At 42.8% G+C, this 17,605-nt stretch overlaps 1 protein-coding gene across 1 annotated transcript in view; it reads left to right on the plus strand.

Annotated features, from left to right (window-relative positions):
• Positions 1-5,689: 5,689 nt before the first annotated feature.
• Positions 5,690-17,605, plus strand: part of LOC141147974 (tyrosine-protein phosphatase non-receptor type substrate 1-like) — a 32,234-nt gene continuing 20,318 nt past the window's right edge. Inside the window, exons 1-3 of the mRNA XM_073635130.1 lie at positions 5,690-5,779; positions 9,925-10,251; positions 14,050-14,349. Of these exons, the coding sequence (XP_073491231.1) occupies positions 5,734-5,779; positions 9,925-10,251; positions 14,050-14,349 (673 nt within the window). The 5' untranslated portion in view covers positions 5,690-5,733. The remainder of the gene's footprint in view (positions 5,780-9,924; positions 10,252-14,049; positions 14,350-17,605) is intronic.

Raw genomic sequence — 17,605 nt, forward strand, 5'->3', positions numbered from 1 at the left:
GTACAGTAACTGGAAATATGTCAAGAGCCTACACAAGCACCTGGCTGAAGGTAGCTATACTGTAGGTGAGACTGTGCAGGGCACACAGTACAGTAACTGGAAATACTTCAAAGAGCCTACACAAGCACCTGGCTGCAGGTAGCTATACTGTAGGTGAGACTGTGCGGGGTACATAATACAGTATCTGGAAATACTTCAAAGAGCCTACACAAGCACCTGGCTGCAGTGCACCTCCTTGGCTTTGGCCAATTACGGCTCTCTGTACACAGCGATGTGATTGGCCAAGCATGTGGGTCATAGTGCATGCTTGGTCAATCATCAGCCAGCAATGCACTGCGATGCTGCAGTGAATTATGGACTGTGATGCACCACTCGAATTTGGCACGAACGGACCATATCGTTCGCAATTCGGCGAACGACCGAACACACGATGTTTGAGTCGAACATGGGTTCAACTCGAACACGAAGCTCATCCCTACTAGTAAGCAGTAAAACAATTACCACACCAATCTGTCCATGGTTTCCACATTTTGTCAAAAGACACGGATCAAATGAAAAGTGAACATTCATATCAGTGGCGTAACTAGAACCTTCAGGGCCCCGGTGTAAGAAGCCATGAAGGCCCCCCTGACCCCCGGCTGGGGCTCTTCCCTCCAAGCCCGGTGGAAGTACACCAGGGCCTGGTCACAAGTACAATGTTTGTGATCCTGGTAGTTCTGCCTCTGTTTTTCTTTTTTTTACCATTTGTTTTATTTTTATTTTTTTTACAATATTCATTTTTTATTATTTGTTACTATTGTTTAGGAGCCCCGTTGGGGGGGGGGGGGGGCCTTTGGTGAGATATCGGGATTCTAAACAGACCTCTGATTCACTTTTGAGACAGAGAAAGAAGATTGAGGACACACCCCTCAATCTCCATCTCTCCATCAGCTGCACAGGATGAATGGACAGGAATAGCTCCTTACAGAGCTTCCCATTGATTCACAAAATGAAGCATAGTAAACACAGTTTACTATGTTTCAATTATGAATGGGCAGAGTTAGTGATCGGGATAGATCACTATCTGATTCTCTATTCAGAAAAGGCTCCATCCTGACAGATCCCCCAGGTACAGGGGGTACCAGGAAAGAGCATGGGGTTGGGAAAAAGCACAGGGGGGCTGGAGAGCACACGGGGGACAGCAGAAAGACGCTACATAGGAGGAGCTGTGGGGGTGGCTACATATAGAGGAACGAATCTCAATTTTTCCCCCGTTTCTCCTCCTCCCCCTCCCGCAGGCATTCAACAACTGCAGGAGAAATATGGAGAGATCAGTTCCTTTATATCAGTGCTTCGTAACCTTTTTTCTAGTCAGGGTGCCCTTGAAAAGTATTTTTCTTGAGGCACCCAGCCTAAGGCTTGGTTCACTTAACTGTGTGTCATGGAATGCACATAAAATTGTGTGCATTCTTGACACACAGACAAACACACTGCCAAATGCCTCTGAAAAGTGATCTGTGCATGGATCACAGGAACGCCATTTTCTTGCTGGTATTATGAACAAGTCGTTAAAAAAAAAATAGTTCTGATCGTACAGAAAAAGATGGTCAGGATTAAAACAAATGTGCATACATATACAAGCATGAAAAAACAAATGTACGCACATACACACACATATACATACACATACATAAATACAAACACACACACAGACCTGTACACGCATATATAAACACACACACACATACAGTATATAAACACATACATGCACACACACATACATATATAAACACACATACAGATAGCCTTTTTAAAAATTGGCAGTACTGTACCTTCACTCTCCCTGCAGGGTACTGCACTGTAGGGGGAGGTAGAGAGCACAGCACACACTGTACAAGACCCTTCTCACGTGTTTTCACTTTTTTAAGTGTAAACAGTGTGACCGAGCTCCCACAGTGCCAATTTACAGTTCGGCTGACGATTGGGGAGCTCGGTCTCAAGCGCCTTTCTCTACCAGGATTCAACGGCACCCCTGGCGACTTCAGGAAGAACCCCGGTTGAAGAAGCCGCCTCCGCTACTCCTATCCAGGCATATGGGGGGCCTACACAAAATAGCAACCCCTGTAGGTTTTCCCCTTGTTCATATCGTATAAAGTATCTTCACTAAGGCTTTGACTTCTGACAGGTTTGGTATCTGATCTTCCCTCCAGTGTCTTGCTATGACAGTTCTCCCTGCTTAAAGAACATGTACCATGACCAGTGGCGGCCCGTGCACTATGGGCGCACAGGAGCCGCCCCCCCCATCTATGCGCCTGGCCCCTTTCAGGACACCGGACGCATGGATTCCTATGGCGGGGTGGTATTTTTTGTCTAATAGAACATTGTTTTCCTCTAGTGGGACTTTGTAAGGCAAGAGTCTTCAAAAAATATCAAAAAAAATATGTATAATTTTATTGTCAAAAAGTTAAGACATTTTTTGAAGCACGTGATTAGAGCCAGAGGCTCTAATAGGCTTCAAAATAGGGTGGGCTTGGGGCGCAGAGAGTGCGCCCTGATCCCACCCAATTGTGTGACATTAGCGAATTAATTTTCGCTATTTTCACACTAACCTTCCTCCCCACCAATCAGGAGGCAGGACATCAGACCTGCTTCCTGATTGGCCAAAGCGCCAGGCCACCCTATTGAATGCTTGGCGCTTAGAAAGAGCAGCGAGGAGACTCGCGCTGGAGCTGCCGCTCTGAGAGGATCCCCAGCTGACAGTACTGCGGTAAGTCCCCTCGGCTCTGTCAGTGAGAGCTGTGGGGGGGTGCCGGAGCCGTGATCCGCGCGGGGGAAGTGCATTTCATGGGCACAGGTGGCTGCATATGATGGGTACAATTGCTGCGTTTGATGGGCACAGGTGGCTGCGATTGATGGGTACAAGTGGCTGCATTTGATGGGCACAAGTTGCTACGTTTGATGGGCACAATGGCTGCATTTGATGGGCACAGGTGGCTGCATTTGATGGGCACAAGTGGCTGCATTTGATGGTCACAATGGCTGCGTTTGATGGGCACAAGTGGCTGCAATTGATGGGCACAAGTGGCTGCAATTGATGGGCACAGGTGGCTGCGTTTGCTAGGCACAATGGATGTGTTTGATGGGCACAAGTGGCTGCATTTGATGGGCAAGTGGCTGCATTTTATGGGCACAATGGCTGTGTCTGATGGGCAAGTGGCTGCATTTGATGGGCACAAGTGGCAGCATTTGATGGGCACAGGTGACTGCATTTGATGGGCACCAGTGGCTGCGTTTGATGGACACAAGTGGCTGCATTTGATGGGCAAGTGGCTGCATTTCATGGGCACAAGCAGCTGCGTTTGATGGGCACAGGTGGCTGTGTTTGATGGACACAGGTGGCTGCATTTGATGGGCACAAGTGGCTGCATTTGATGGGCATAATGGCTGTGTTTAATGAGCACAAGTGGCTGCATTTGATGGGCACAGGTGGCTGCATATGATGGACACAAGTGGCTGCGTTTGATGGGCACAATGGATGTGTTTAATGGGCACAAGTGGCTGCATATGATGGGCAAGTGGCTGCATTTGATGGGCAAGTGGCTGCATTTGATGGGCACAATACATGTAGCTGCGCTTGATGGGCACAAGTTGCTGCATTTGATGGGCACACTCGATGTGTTTGATGGGCACAAGTGGCTGCATTTGATGGGCCCAGGTGGCTGCATATGATGGGCACAAGTGGCTGCGTTTGATGGGCACAATGGATGTGTTTGATGGGCACAAGTGGCTGCATTTGATGGGCACAGGTGGCTGCTTTTGATGGGAAAGTGGCTGCATTTGATGGGCATTGGTGGCTGCATGTGATGGGCACAGGTGGCTGCATTTGATGGGCACAGGTGGCTGCATTTGATGGGCACAAGTGGCTGCGTTTAATGGGCACAATGGCTGTATTTGATGGGCACAGTGAGGCTGCAATTGATGGGGGGGGTTCAGTATTTTTTAGTTTGTTTGCGCCCCCCCAAAAATTTTGAGCACCAGCCGCCACTGACCATAACCATACCAAATGTTGTAGGAAAGTTATCTGTCTCAAGGGTGTGGAAAATGTTTTAAATAACTACTTGTCCAAGGGACTAAATTGGGGTCTACTGGTCCCTCATGACAATCTACTTGTCCTGTTAAAAAAATAATGCTTGCCAGGATGGAAAATATGAAGGGGTTGATGTTTTTTTATTAGGAAGAAGTGCTTTTAGGAATGTCTTGGCCTTTTAAAAATGAAAGGGGCTTTATGGTGACTTTAACATTTAATGTTTTTTATTTTTTTCCATAAAATTTCCTAGAACCTACAAACATTATATACTTTTTTGAAACAGAGGCCCCAGAGAATAAATTGGTGGGAGTTGCAACTTTTTATGCCATGCTGTATTTACACAGCCATTTTATACAGTTTTTTGAGTTTCAATGCAAAAAAACACAATACGTAATCCATTTTTTGGTAAAGTGTTAAAGATGATGTAAATATTTGCAGCGCAAATAGATACCAAACATGCCAACGAAATATTTTTTACTTTTTGCTATAATAAATATTCCCAAAAAATATATAAAAAAACATTTTTTTTCCTCAGTTAAGGCCGATACATATTCTTCAAAATATTTTAGTAAAAAAAAATCGCAATAAGTGCATATTGATTGGTTTGCGCAAAAGTTATAGCATCTACAAAATAGGGGATAGTTTTATGGCCTTTTTATTATTAATTTTTTTTTACTAGTAATGGGGGCGATCTGCGATTTTTATCGGGACTGCGACATTATGGCGGACACGTCGGACAATTTTGACACATTTTTGGGACCATTGGCATTTTTACAGCAATCAATGCTATAAAATTGCACTGATTACTGTAAAAATGTCACTGGCAGTGAAGGGGTTAACCACTAGGGGGCAGGGAAGGGGTTAAGTATATCCTAGTGCGTGTTTTAACTGAAGGGGGGTGGGGACTGTGCAGGGGAGATGACAGGTCGTCTGTTCCTACTCTGTAGTGTGTGCCCCAGAGTGATTGTGGGAGCCCGGCGGTGATTGTGACCGCCGGGCACTCGCATCGGCTCCGTGGGTGAGCTAGTGGCTGTCTATGGTACCGACGTACCATGACGGCGATTCGCGCAGCCGAGCCATGTTGCCACAGTATAACTGCGGCAGCTGGTCGGTATGTGATTAAAAGCCTTTACAAGTTACCACTTTAGATTTACAGAGGAGGTCTGGTGCTAGAATTACTGCCAATGATCTGACATTCGCGGTAATACCTTCCATGTGTGTGAGCAAGGGAGGGGGGGGCAGGGTTGCTTTAACCACTTAAGCCCAGGAAGGATTTACCCCCCCTTCATGACCAGGCCATTTTTTGCGATCTGGCACAGCATTGACATTTGGCACAGCATCTGACATTTGCGCGGTCGTGCGACACTGTACCCAAACAAAATTTATGTCCTTTTTTTCCCACATATGGAGCTTTCTTTTGGTGGTATTTGATCTTTTATTTTTATTTTTTGCACTATAAACAAAAAGAGAGCGACAATTCTGAAAAAATGTTGAGTAATTCTAAGTAGCTAAACAAAAAAAAAACACTTTTGGCCGAAGTTCTACCAAATATAAGATCATTTTGTCACCCTGTCCACCTTGAGTATAACATTAATAAATATATGTTTATGTTCCAACTTCAGAGACAATAGTTCATTTGATGCCCATCTGCTGGGAAAGAAAGCTCCATGGAATCCGCAAGATTAATATTTCTACTTTTGCTGCATCGTTCATGTAAGTGGTTCTAATTACATTTATTGCATAAAGGAACTTTACAGCTAAGGAGTGGGAAAGTAATGTGGTGTAGGTGTAGTGGTGACATACAGTATCTCACAAAAGTGAGTACACCCCTCACATTTTTATAAATAATTTATCCTATCTTTTCATGTGACAACACTGAAGAAATGACACTTTGCAACAATGTAAAGTATCGTTATTATTATTATTATTATTATAGGTATTTATATAGCACCGTCAATTTACGCAGCGCTTTACATATATATTATACATTCACATCAGTCCCTACTCTCAAGGAGCTTACAATCTAAGGTCCCTAACTCACATTCATACATATACATACTAGGGCCAATTTAGAGAGGATTAACCTACCAGCATGTCTTTGGAGTGTGGGAGGAAACCGGAGTACCCGGAGGAAACCCACACAGGCTCAGCAAGAACATGCAAACTCCAGGCAGGTAGTATAGTGTGTGTACAGCTTGTATAATAGTGTAAATTTGCTGTCCCCTCAAAATAACTTAAAACACAGCCATTAATGTCTAAACTGCTGGCAACAAAAGTGAGTACACCCCTAAGTGAAAATGTCCAAATTGGGCCCAAAGTGCCAATATTTTGTGTGGCCACCATTATTTTCCACCACTGATTTAACCCTCTTGTGCATGGAGTTCACCAGAGCTTCACAGGATGCCACTGGAGTCCTCTTCCACTCCTCCATGATGACATCACGGAGCTGGTGGATGTTAGAGACCTTGCGCTCCTCCACCTTCCATTTGAGGATGCCCACAGATGCTCAATAGGATTTAAGTCTGGAGACATGCTTGGCCAGTCCATCACCTTTGCCCTCAGCTTCTTTAGCAAGGCAATGGTCGTCTTGGAGGTGTGTTTTGGGTCGTTATCATGTTGGAATACTGCCCTGCGGCCCAGTCTCCGAAGGGAGGGGATCATGTTCTTCTTCAGTATGTCACAGTACATGTTGGCATTCATGGTTCCCTCAATGAACTGTAGCTCCCCAGTGCCGGTAGCGCTCATGCAGCCCCAGATCATGACACTCCCACCACCATGCTTGACTGTAGGCAAAACACACTTGTCTTTGTATTCCTCAACTGGATGCCGCCACACACACTTGACACCATCTGAACCAAATAAGTTTATCTTGGTCTCATCAGACCACAGGACATGGTTCCAGTCATGCATGTCCTTAGTCAGCTCTTCTTCAGCAAACTGTTGGCTTTGTTGTGCATCATCTTTAGAATAGGCTTCCTTCTGGGATGACAGCCATGCAGACAGGCTGACCCCCCACCCCTTTAACCTCTGCAGCAATGCTGGCAGCACTCATACGTTTATTTCCCAAAAACAACTTCTGGAGGACGTGCACTCAACTTCTTTGGTCGACCATGGCGGGGCCTGTTCTGAGTGCAACCTGTCCTGTTAAACCGCTGTATGGTCTTGGCTGCAGCTCATTTCAGGGTCTTGGCAATCTTCTTATAGCCTAGGCCATCTTTATGTAGAGCAAAAATTATTTTTTTCAGATCCTCAGAGAGTTCTTTGCCATGAGGTGCCATGGTGAAGTTACAGTGACCAGTATGAGAGAGTGAGAGTGATAACACCAAATTTCCAGGGGGTCCTACTGCTCCAGTGGAGCTGATGCAGCTGCATCTCTCATCTGTGGCACAGCCGGCAATCCCTGCTTCTCTAGGCTTTGTGTTCTCTGTTTCCACTCTCAGGGACACCAAGCACTCAGCCGCAAGGAGAGTCCTCTCAGCATTTCGGCTTCAGGACCAGGTACGTGACAGTTACACTGTTGCTGCAGGGAGAACTGAGCATCTTCTCACCCTCTACTTCCCACGGTTGAATCTCTGGAGGCATCCTGTGGAGAGACTGATGGGGGTCCCCTCTTCTTACAGCGAGAGTTCACAGCTGCACTGCAGGGACTGGTGAGAGGGCACTGCCCATTGTTCACACTGCTAGCAGGGACTGAGTTACTGGAGGCAGGACATTAAGTATACTGCACCTATACTGCACTTTTACTGCATCTTTACTGCACCCATACTGTATGATGGTTTATTAAAACTGTAGTTAAGTGCACCAATGCTTCCTAAAGGGCCCCAATGATAGCTGGCAGAAGAACAGCATAAAGGACTGTCCTTCCCATAAAACCATCCTGCGAGTCCCCTTTGTTTCTTTCTCCCAATTCCTTCATTTCTATGGACAGTACACATCAAGTCAGTCTAAGCCTAGCATAGTTGCCATCAATCTACGTTGGCAGTTTAGATCCCATGTTCAATAAATTAAGCTTTATTATTGCTCACTGCTGCACTATAGGTGACTTTGCTATTGTTTATGCTGGTTTGGACAACAAATGTTATCTTATGCCTAGTCCTTATTACTACTCACCTTGTATTGTGAATTGCGTAATTACCATTGTTAATCCAATACTATGCCTGCTGTGTTACCAATCATATCAGGTCATTATATATACAGTAAAACCTTTGGTTTGAGAGTAACTTGGTTTGAAAGCGTTTTGCAAGACAAGCAAAATGTTTTAATACATTTTGCCTTGATATACAAGCGATGTCTTGATATAAGAGTAGCGTCATGTCACAACTGAGTATAAAAAAGAAGAGAGTAGCCTCTAAGTGTAGCAATATGGTTACATTTAATGAAGGTACAACATTTAGCAACTTATTGCTACACTTAGAGGTTCCTCTCTTCTCTTTTATATCCTGTAAAAAAAATGCTTTGATATACAAGTGCTTTGGATTACAAGCATGTTTCTGGAACGAAATATGCTCGTAAACCAAGGTTCTACTATATATATATATATATATATATACACTGTGAAAGCTCGGATTGCGATTAACACGGTTAACGAGCGTTTCGCAATGCAAGCTATTATTTTTTTTTAATTCCTGACTCTGTTTGCGAGTGTTGACTCGCAAAACGAACAGGATTCAAGCCTCTGCGGTGTGCAGTACTGCATTTGGCCAAAGGTACGGGGGCGCCGGTGACACTCGGACCCATTCGGAGCCGTTCGTAAATACTTGGAACCACTCTGTAATACTCAGAAATACTCAGTTTCTGAGTGTGTCTGAGACTTTCCGAGTGCATCCAAATGGTCTCCGAGTATTTCCAAGTCTCTCCAGAACACCCCCCCGCCTCTGGCCACATGCGTTATTGCATGAAATAGAAGTCAATGTGGAACAAATTATCTTCATTCACATTGATATGCGAGTGCTTTGGATTACAAGCATTCTCCTGGAATGGATTATGCATGTAATCCAAGGTTTCACTGTATATATATATATATATTTAACTTTTCACTACTTTACTATCACTAATGTGTATCAGGTTTTGCAATCAGTGATTTTCTGTGATATTGCATGCTTTGTGTATCTAATCTAGTGTGACAAATGGGCTTAAATTCCTAAATAGGTTGAGAAATTGGTACACAATATTCTCTGTCACAATTGCACTAATACGGTTACAATCAAATTAAATAGGTTGAGACAAAGAACAGATGACCCATCCTAACCAGTGGCTCCCATGAGGGTAGAGCTACATAGAGTATTTATCTAGGTTCACTAATGAGTGGCAGGGCATGGTTGTCAAACAACCTAAGTGGGGTGTACCAGTTTTAAGGACCTCTATCCCAGTAGCTACCCAATAAACAAACACTCATATTACCACCGAACAGGGGCCTCTTGTGGTGTCTAGGGAAACTACAACAAAGGTCTCTCTATGTACATCCAACACTCCCCTACAGTAACATTATTGGTAAAGCGTTTTCCTCCTGCAATAAGCCTATCAGGGTAGTTGGACCTGTTGAACTATGAAAACCATTTGAGATCCAAGGTTGGAGCTGTCACTTAAATAAACAAAAAATGGATTGCTCTGTCTCCGAAAAACTAACAAGTAGTGCAACCTACTGGCAAGACTTCAGCTCCAGGGCAGTTGCCTTTGGAATGTAGTTTTCTTTTAACTTGATAGATAGGCTTCTTTCCTACTAATGATATCCCTAAAAACAAAATTCAGACACAGGGAAATATCTCTTCACTATTTGCATTTGTTGTTGGATTTTCTATATTGCTCAGATTGTTTTCATGTCCACTTTTCATTTGCACATTGTCAAATTTTTGGTTCAGGTTCAGCTCTGGATGTTTTGGCACCTGGAACGCACAATGCTTTGATCGGATCCACCACTCTGGTCCCCTGCTCATTCACGGTGGACAGTCCTCCCGTAGACACCAAGTATCTGGCCATCGTGTGGAAGTATGGAGAGAAAGAATTAGTAAGATATGACAAGGAGAAATCTGCCTCCCCGAGGATGTCCATCAATGAGAAGGAGGCCAAACAGGGCAATGCTTCATTGACCATTAACAATGTGTCCATCGCTGACCAGGGGAACTACAAGTGTTTAATCACCTATAGCCCTATGAAAGGGATGAAGGAGATCCAGGTAGACATTCAAGGTAAGCTAACTGTTTTTTGGAGCAGAACTACAGGCAAATGCAGATACCTAATTTTATTTCTATCGTTTAAAAAATAAAAAAAAGCAAGCTACTTTAAATTATATGGTATGAGTCACTCGCTGGGAGGATTGTGGATGGTGTATATGTGTCACCTAGGTTTCTCTCCTAAACATAAAGAGGGGCTCCAGAGTTGATGACTGATATGGAGAAAGCAAACTTGTTGTTTTCTCAGTGACTTCATAAGTTCTTTTCTGTGTCCTGGAGCCAAGGGCTTTGTAGAGCTTTGGGGACGAATACGCCCCCATTCCTAGATCCATATCATACCTCGTAGCCAGACTTTATCATAAGTCTCAGTTGTGCGCAGGTCTTTATATAAGTCAATTGACGGATGCTCAGGTTCTCTCTCTCTGCTGTGAGATCCTGCTGCTGAGTAAAAAGGCTGACTGCTGACAAAACATTACCAGGGTACATGGGCTGCCCATTTTGGGGACCCATTAGTGGGACCCTGTTAGTCAGTTAGTGGCTTAGATGAGCAGATGTTTTGTTTGTTTTATGCTATGGACTTGCTGTACAAAGTCATCCTGCATTGAATAGTGTTTGATTGCTGCTTTACTGGATAAAAGTGCAGGACAAACCTGCTTGGACTGTTCCCGGGTGTTCTTGTCTTTGCAAGGTTTGCCACTTCCAAGTTGATACCCAGAAAGGGGGTACCACCACTTAAATGGAGACCCATTGTGGCTGATTGTGACATGCAGAGTGGCAGTGGGAACTATAGTCAGGGCCATAATAGGAGAGATAGGTTGGCACAGGAGCATGAGGTTTATATTGTTTCTCCAGTCAGTAGACATGTGCGATTAGTTTCGTACGAATCGGAAATTCGTATGAATTTTCCCTAAATTCGTACATTCGTACAGATCCGAAATACGAATTGCTATGCTTCCGAATTTTGTACGAAATACGAACTTTCATTTACGAATTCCGGATCCAAATTCCGTTACAACGGAAACGAGAATGTTCGTTAATTACGATTTTTCGTTATGATGAAGTTAAAAAACCCCAGGAAGTCAGCACAGCCCAGGGATGGTGGGAGCCCCTAATAATAAATTCATCATGACGAACATTCGTAATTGTTACGAAAAGTTAACGAACCTAAAAGTTAAAACCCCAGGAAGTCAGCTCAGGGATGGTGGGAGCCCCTCATAATGATAAATTCATCATAACGAACATTCGTAATTGTTATAAAACGTTAATGAACCTAACGATAGTTCGTAGTTCGTATGAATCCGAACTGAATTCCTGACACGAATTACGAAATACGAATTAATTCTAATACGAAGCGGAACGAAACAAAACAAATTTATTGACAGCGCACATGTCTAGTCAGTGATGCACTGACCACCAGTGCTGGGGGGGGGGGTTATATTTACAGCCAGCCATTGACCATCAACGATGAGGGGTGAGGGGGGGTTAAATTTACAGCCAGCCAGTGATGGGGATATTTAAAGGTTAAATTAAAACTGTAGTGAGAGAATAGAATGGTTTGCATTTAGTTATTTTAAATGTAGTGTGAAATATTATAGTTTTTACAGAATAATTTGGTCATTCTTCCACATAAAGTACTGTACCTGTGTTTTGTAAAACGTGTTTCTTTGGAAATTGAACATTTCCTGTTGTCAACACAGAGAAGTGATATATAAAAAAAAATTGCATAGCCATTGGTCCAGTGGAAGTACATTCTACTTTCATTCTGTGCAAATTGGGAACAACAAATGTAATTAGTCTACATCCCGTGCTGTTCAAATATACAGTATCTCACAAAAGTGAGTACACCCCTCACATTTTTGTAAATATGTTATTATATCTTTTCATGTGACAACACTGAAGAAATGACACTTTGCTACAATGTAAAGTAGGGAGTGTTTATTTACAAAAATGTGAGGGGTGTACTCACTTTTGTGAGATACTGTAGATCAATTTAAAACAAAAATTATGCATTTAGCCACTAGATGGTGCTAAGAAAATTCCTATGATATTTAGCTCCATCTAGTGGCCAAATGCAGCATTTTCCATTTTCAATAATTAGGCGCTATATAAGTACAGTGGAACCTTGGATTACGAGCATTCCAGGAGAATGCTAATCCAAAGCACTCGCATATCAAACCGAGTTTTCACATAGAAGTCAATGGAAACGAAGATAATTCGTTCCACATTGACTTCTATTGTAGAGGTCGACCGATATATCGGCCGGCCGATATATCGGCCGATATTTGGCGTTTTTTACTTAATCGGCATCGGCCGATTGTGCTGATAAAAAAGGCCGATTATAACTTCAGCCGTGACTTGCAAATGACTTCTGTAATAGAAGTTAATGCAAGTTTTCTGAAGTTATCTGTGGAGAGGATTCTCCCCTCCTCTGGGCAGCCTGCCAAGTCTGATAAGAAGATACATTGTATCTTTCAGGTTCTTTTTATCAATAGACTGAACTCCGTGTGTAGAAGTTTTCAGTTTAACCATTTAAAGACTAAATCTTTTCTGACACTTGTTGCTTACAAGTAAAAATCCTGTATTTTCTGCTAGAAAATCACTTAGAACCCCCAAACATTATATATATTTTTTTAGCAGAGACCCTAGGGAATAAAATGGTGATTGTTGCAATATTTTATGTCACACGGTATTTGCGCAGCGGTCTTTCAAACGCAATTTAAAAAAAAAAAATACAGTAATGAATTAAAAAAAAAAAATAAGCAGTAAAGTTAGCCCATTTTTTTTCGTCCAAAAGTTTTGATTACCTGTTTTTGTGTATTTATTATTTAAGATAGGGTTTTTTTTTTTTTTTTTTTTTTTTTTTTTTAGGTTTTTTTTTCTAAATTATACATACAAGTGAACTGATTGGAGGTTTGTTTTGTTTAATGTTTAAATGAAAAAAAATTTCTGTATTACTTAAGGCTGCTTTCACACTGGAGCGGGCAGGCGTTGATGGTAAAACGCTGCTAGTTTTAGCGGCGCTTTACCGTCATTTTAGAGGCGCTATTCGGCTGCTAGCGGGGCGCTTATAACCCAGCTAGCGGCCGAGGAAGGGGTTAAATGCGCCCCTGAAGCGCCGCTGCCAAAACGCTTTGCAGGCGCTTCGGTAGCGGTGCGCATTTATTTCAATGGGCAGGAGTGGTGGAGCAGCAGTATACACCGCTCCAAAGATGCCGTTTGCAGGACTTTTTTTTACATCCTGCCAGCGCATAGCCTCAGTGTGAAAGCACTCGGGATCTCACACTGAGACTGCAGGGGAGCCGTTTTACAGGCACTTTACAGGTGCTATTTTTAGCCCAAAAGCGCCTGAAAAACGCCCCAGTGTGAAAGGGGTCTAACTGTTAGATTTTATGAGATGAAGGGAAAAAAGAAAGGAAAAAAAAAAATCGGCCAAATATATCGGCCCAAAAAAATCGGCATCACATATCGGCCATCGGCCACCGCGATTTCTAAATATCGGCATCGGCATCGGCCAGAGAAAAACCCATATCGGTCGACCTCTATTCTATTGCATGCAATATCGCATGTGGCCAGAGGTGGGGGGCGCCAGAGAGACTTAGAAGTACTCGGAGACTGCTCAGATACACTCGGAAAGGCTCGGAAACATTCTGGAACGGAGTATTTCTGAGTGTTTCTGAGTATTTCCAATCGGCTCCGAACGGCTCTGAGTGTCACTGTTTTTGTGGTTTGAATTTAGCTTAGTAGGTAACAGAAACACAGAGGTCTTGCTGTTGTTTGTCCTCGTCACAATTTAATGTCACTTTAACCCTCTAGCTACTCCAGAGGTGACGCTGATGAAGAAGGCTCTGTCCAAGAGGGACAAAAACCGATTGCTGTGTTTGATCACAAATTTCTATCCAAAGGACATTTCAGTAACCTGGTTAAGGAATGGTCAGACCCTGGAAGGATCGGAGTTAGGACCATTTCAGAAGGATGCAGATGGGACTTACAGAGTGAACAGCTCACTAATCATTTCCCCCACACAGAGCCAGGACCATCCAATCATCACCTGCCAGGTGGATCATGTGTCTCTGCCAGAACTCATCCAAGATACCCGCACCATGGAGTATGGAGGTAACACCAAGTACTTTTTCATTTAGGGCCAGTTCACACCATATAAATGGAGTCCGGATGCGTTCGAGATGCTTTTCTGCATGCGCGTTTTTGATGTGTTCCAGTGCGTTTTTGATGCTTTTTTTGTTGTGTTTTTGATGCAGGTTATTGCATTTTCCCCCTCTTTCTTCTTACTATTAAATAAAGATATGGGTGTTCCAGTGCGGTTTTTGGTGCGTTCAGGTGCGTTCTAGTGCATTTTTTATGCTTTTTACAGCGTTCCGGTACAGTCCAGTGCAGGTAAAATGCAGCATGTTCTACTTTTTTTCTGGAACTGAAACGCACTGGAACTGCAAACACTGGTGTGAACTATGCCATTGGAAATCATATAACCTACTTTCCATGCGTTTTTGATGTAGAAAAAAAACACACACTGGACTACATGTGGTGTGAACTGGCCCAAACAAATGCAAGTATGACTCAGAATGAAGTCAAGAAAACTTTTTGACTTTTAGCTTTTTATTTTTATCACTGCAGAATGGAATATCAAAGATATTATTAGATACATTGGAAATGACAAAGGGGTAATAAAGTAGAACTCTACCCTTCCCATCAACTTTATATATCGATATCCTCCTGCCCCCCTCCTCTGACAGAATTGAGTATTAATTTACATTTTTAGGGGGTCAAATACCTTTTTGGGGACCCCTCCTCATACTTCTTTGTTTCCGGCCTAGGCCAGAATGATGTGTACAGTGCCCACAGCTCACAGCCCACAGAGATACCAATGCCATGGTTCTAAGGAGACTGTAGGGTACTGTACGGCACATGTGCCATGCTGCTACACCAGGGGAGCTGGTCAATTGTTCATGGTTTTTGCAGCCACCCCCCGATGACACAGCGTGGCACATGTATGTCATCACAGGGCACAACAGAGATAGAAGTACCCCCTAGTGACAGCAGAAGAAGATGGTGGCACAGGACAAGGTGTGGTGTGGCAAATCGGTGGATCCCTAGAGAACACCACTGGATCACCAAATGTGAGTATGCTTTTTTTTTTCTTTTTTTTGCACTATACCAGTAAGAGTGGAAGGGGAAAGAAATATTTACATTTTTCCAGGTTGCAGTATCTCTGTAAACTACAGAATATTTCCCATCAAGTTATGGAGATGAGAAAATGAAGAGGTATTCTGTAGTCCTGTAACAGGTTGACAGTGTTTCTCCTCCATAAAGTATGGCAAGTGGGCGTTGTCACTCAAGCACAGGAAGTGTGCTGTTGGCGGGATCACCAGGTTAAAATTAAAGGGTAAAGAGTATAAAAAAGGTTAAAAAGAATTACATTTCAGTTCTTGGGTGTCAATATGCTTTAAGAGCAGACAGACTATCAAGTGTGTGCAGGAATACCGGTGTTTGTACCCCAAAATAGAGATTATGACTAAGGTTGGAAAAGTGTAATGGTTCAGTGGCTAGGGTTCCATTACATGCTGCAATGGGTGAATATTTAATGTTAGTGAAGTGATCCAATCAGCAGATTATTACTGGCAAAATGTACAACTTCCACTGTCAATAGATGAGGCTTGTGCTAATAGAGAGCACAGGGATCTAATGGAAATCCTGATTTTAATATTGTACTGGGTTATGGGGTGACAGTGAAATTGGGTGTAGAGGGCGCTCTAGTGACAAATTGTAATTGGCTGTGCAAAGATAAGAGATGTTCGAATCTCTTAAACAACTAACATTGAATTGTGAAATAAAGTGCAAAGTGCCATAAATAATTATACATAACCACTGATAAACACAAGTGGTAAAACAATATATAAACCAAAAAAAAATAAAAAAAAGCAGTCAATCATTCAAAGTCCCAAACACAAATAAATCTTCTGTGTTGAATTGCTCTGAACAATAAAAATAGTGGATAATCCTTCACTAACTGAGAGAAATACACCCAAAGTGCTCCGTATGTGGATTCTGCTTAACAGATGGTGGTGACCCCTTTAATTAAAAAGCAGGTCAAATAAGAGTTAGCAAGATAATGCTTGCTGCAATGGTGAAGACTGTGGATGCTAAAACCGCTCCTCCGCAAAGATCATAGATGGGATATGTAAAAGAATAATAGGAACCAATAGGGTAATCCTGTTTATTTAAAAAATGCTAAAATACAAAAGCCAAATGGCTGCTTACATGAATAGTGCCTTAGCCCGGCTCTGGGGCTGTTGAGCATGTCGGGTGATCTGATGGTGCCTCGCAGCTCACCCTTGCACCTGGCGTGCGTTCCATCGTCCAGCACGAAACAACCAAAGGGACCGGAAGTAACGTGATCAAGACTCGCCTCGACGTACGTTTCGTTATCACGTCCTCAGGAAGCGTTCTTGGTCAATACAGGGCATGTGGTTATATAGTGTGGAGCCAAAACACACTAGAGGGAGGGAAATATTGAATATTAACAGCCACAGTACTGGTTTACATTGGTCGGGCTTGCTCAAAGCTGGACAACAGAGTACATTAGTATAAAAATATATGTAAAACAATTGAAATTAAAATTGAAACATTGATGGCATGGGACAAAAAATGTTAATAATGTGGGATCACTATTATGATAAAACCGAAATTTTAATTGTTTTACATATATTTTTATACTAACGTACTCTGTTGTCCAGCTTTGAGCAAGCCCGACCAATGTAAACCAGCACTGTGGCTGTTAATATTCAATTTCCCTCCCCCTAGTGTGTTTTGGCTCCACACTATATAAAGATAGATAGATAAGATAAAATTTATGGTCATTGTAAAACAAATCACAATGAAATTACATTTCTACTCCATACATTATTCATACATCACAATTTTCAACCATGCATTTACCACATAGGATTTAATTATACCAAAAAGTGTAAACTATATAAAAGTGTCCCCATATTTTAAAAGTATAAAAAGGGCCCTCAAATTAAGAAAAAACTAAGCCGATCCGAATATAAGCCGAGGCACCTAATTTTACCACAAAAAACTGGGAAAACTTATTGACTCGAGTATAAGCCTAGGGTGAGAAATGCACAGCTACTGTAAGTGGAAAAGAGGGTCAACAATGCCCAATTGCAGCCTCACTGAGCCCATTTGCAGCCATAGGTCCCCCGAACTTCAAACTCAGTAGTTAAGGGTTCCTAGATGGGGTCTCTGGACCCAAAGGGTCCCGAAATGACATTGTTGCAGATGGACACAGTTGACCAAATTTGGGGCCCTGTATTTTGGGGCCACTTGGTGCTAGGAAATTTGGTATGCAAAC

Source organism: Aquarana catesbeiana, linkage group LG06 (assembly GCF_042186555.1).
Source record: "Aquarana catesbeiana isolate 2022-GZ linkage group LG06, ASM4218655v1, whole genome shotgun sequence".
Taxonomy (NCBI): domain Eukaryota; kingdom Metazoa; phylum Chordata; class Amphibia; order Anura; family Ranidae; genus Aquarana; species Aquarana catesbeiana.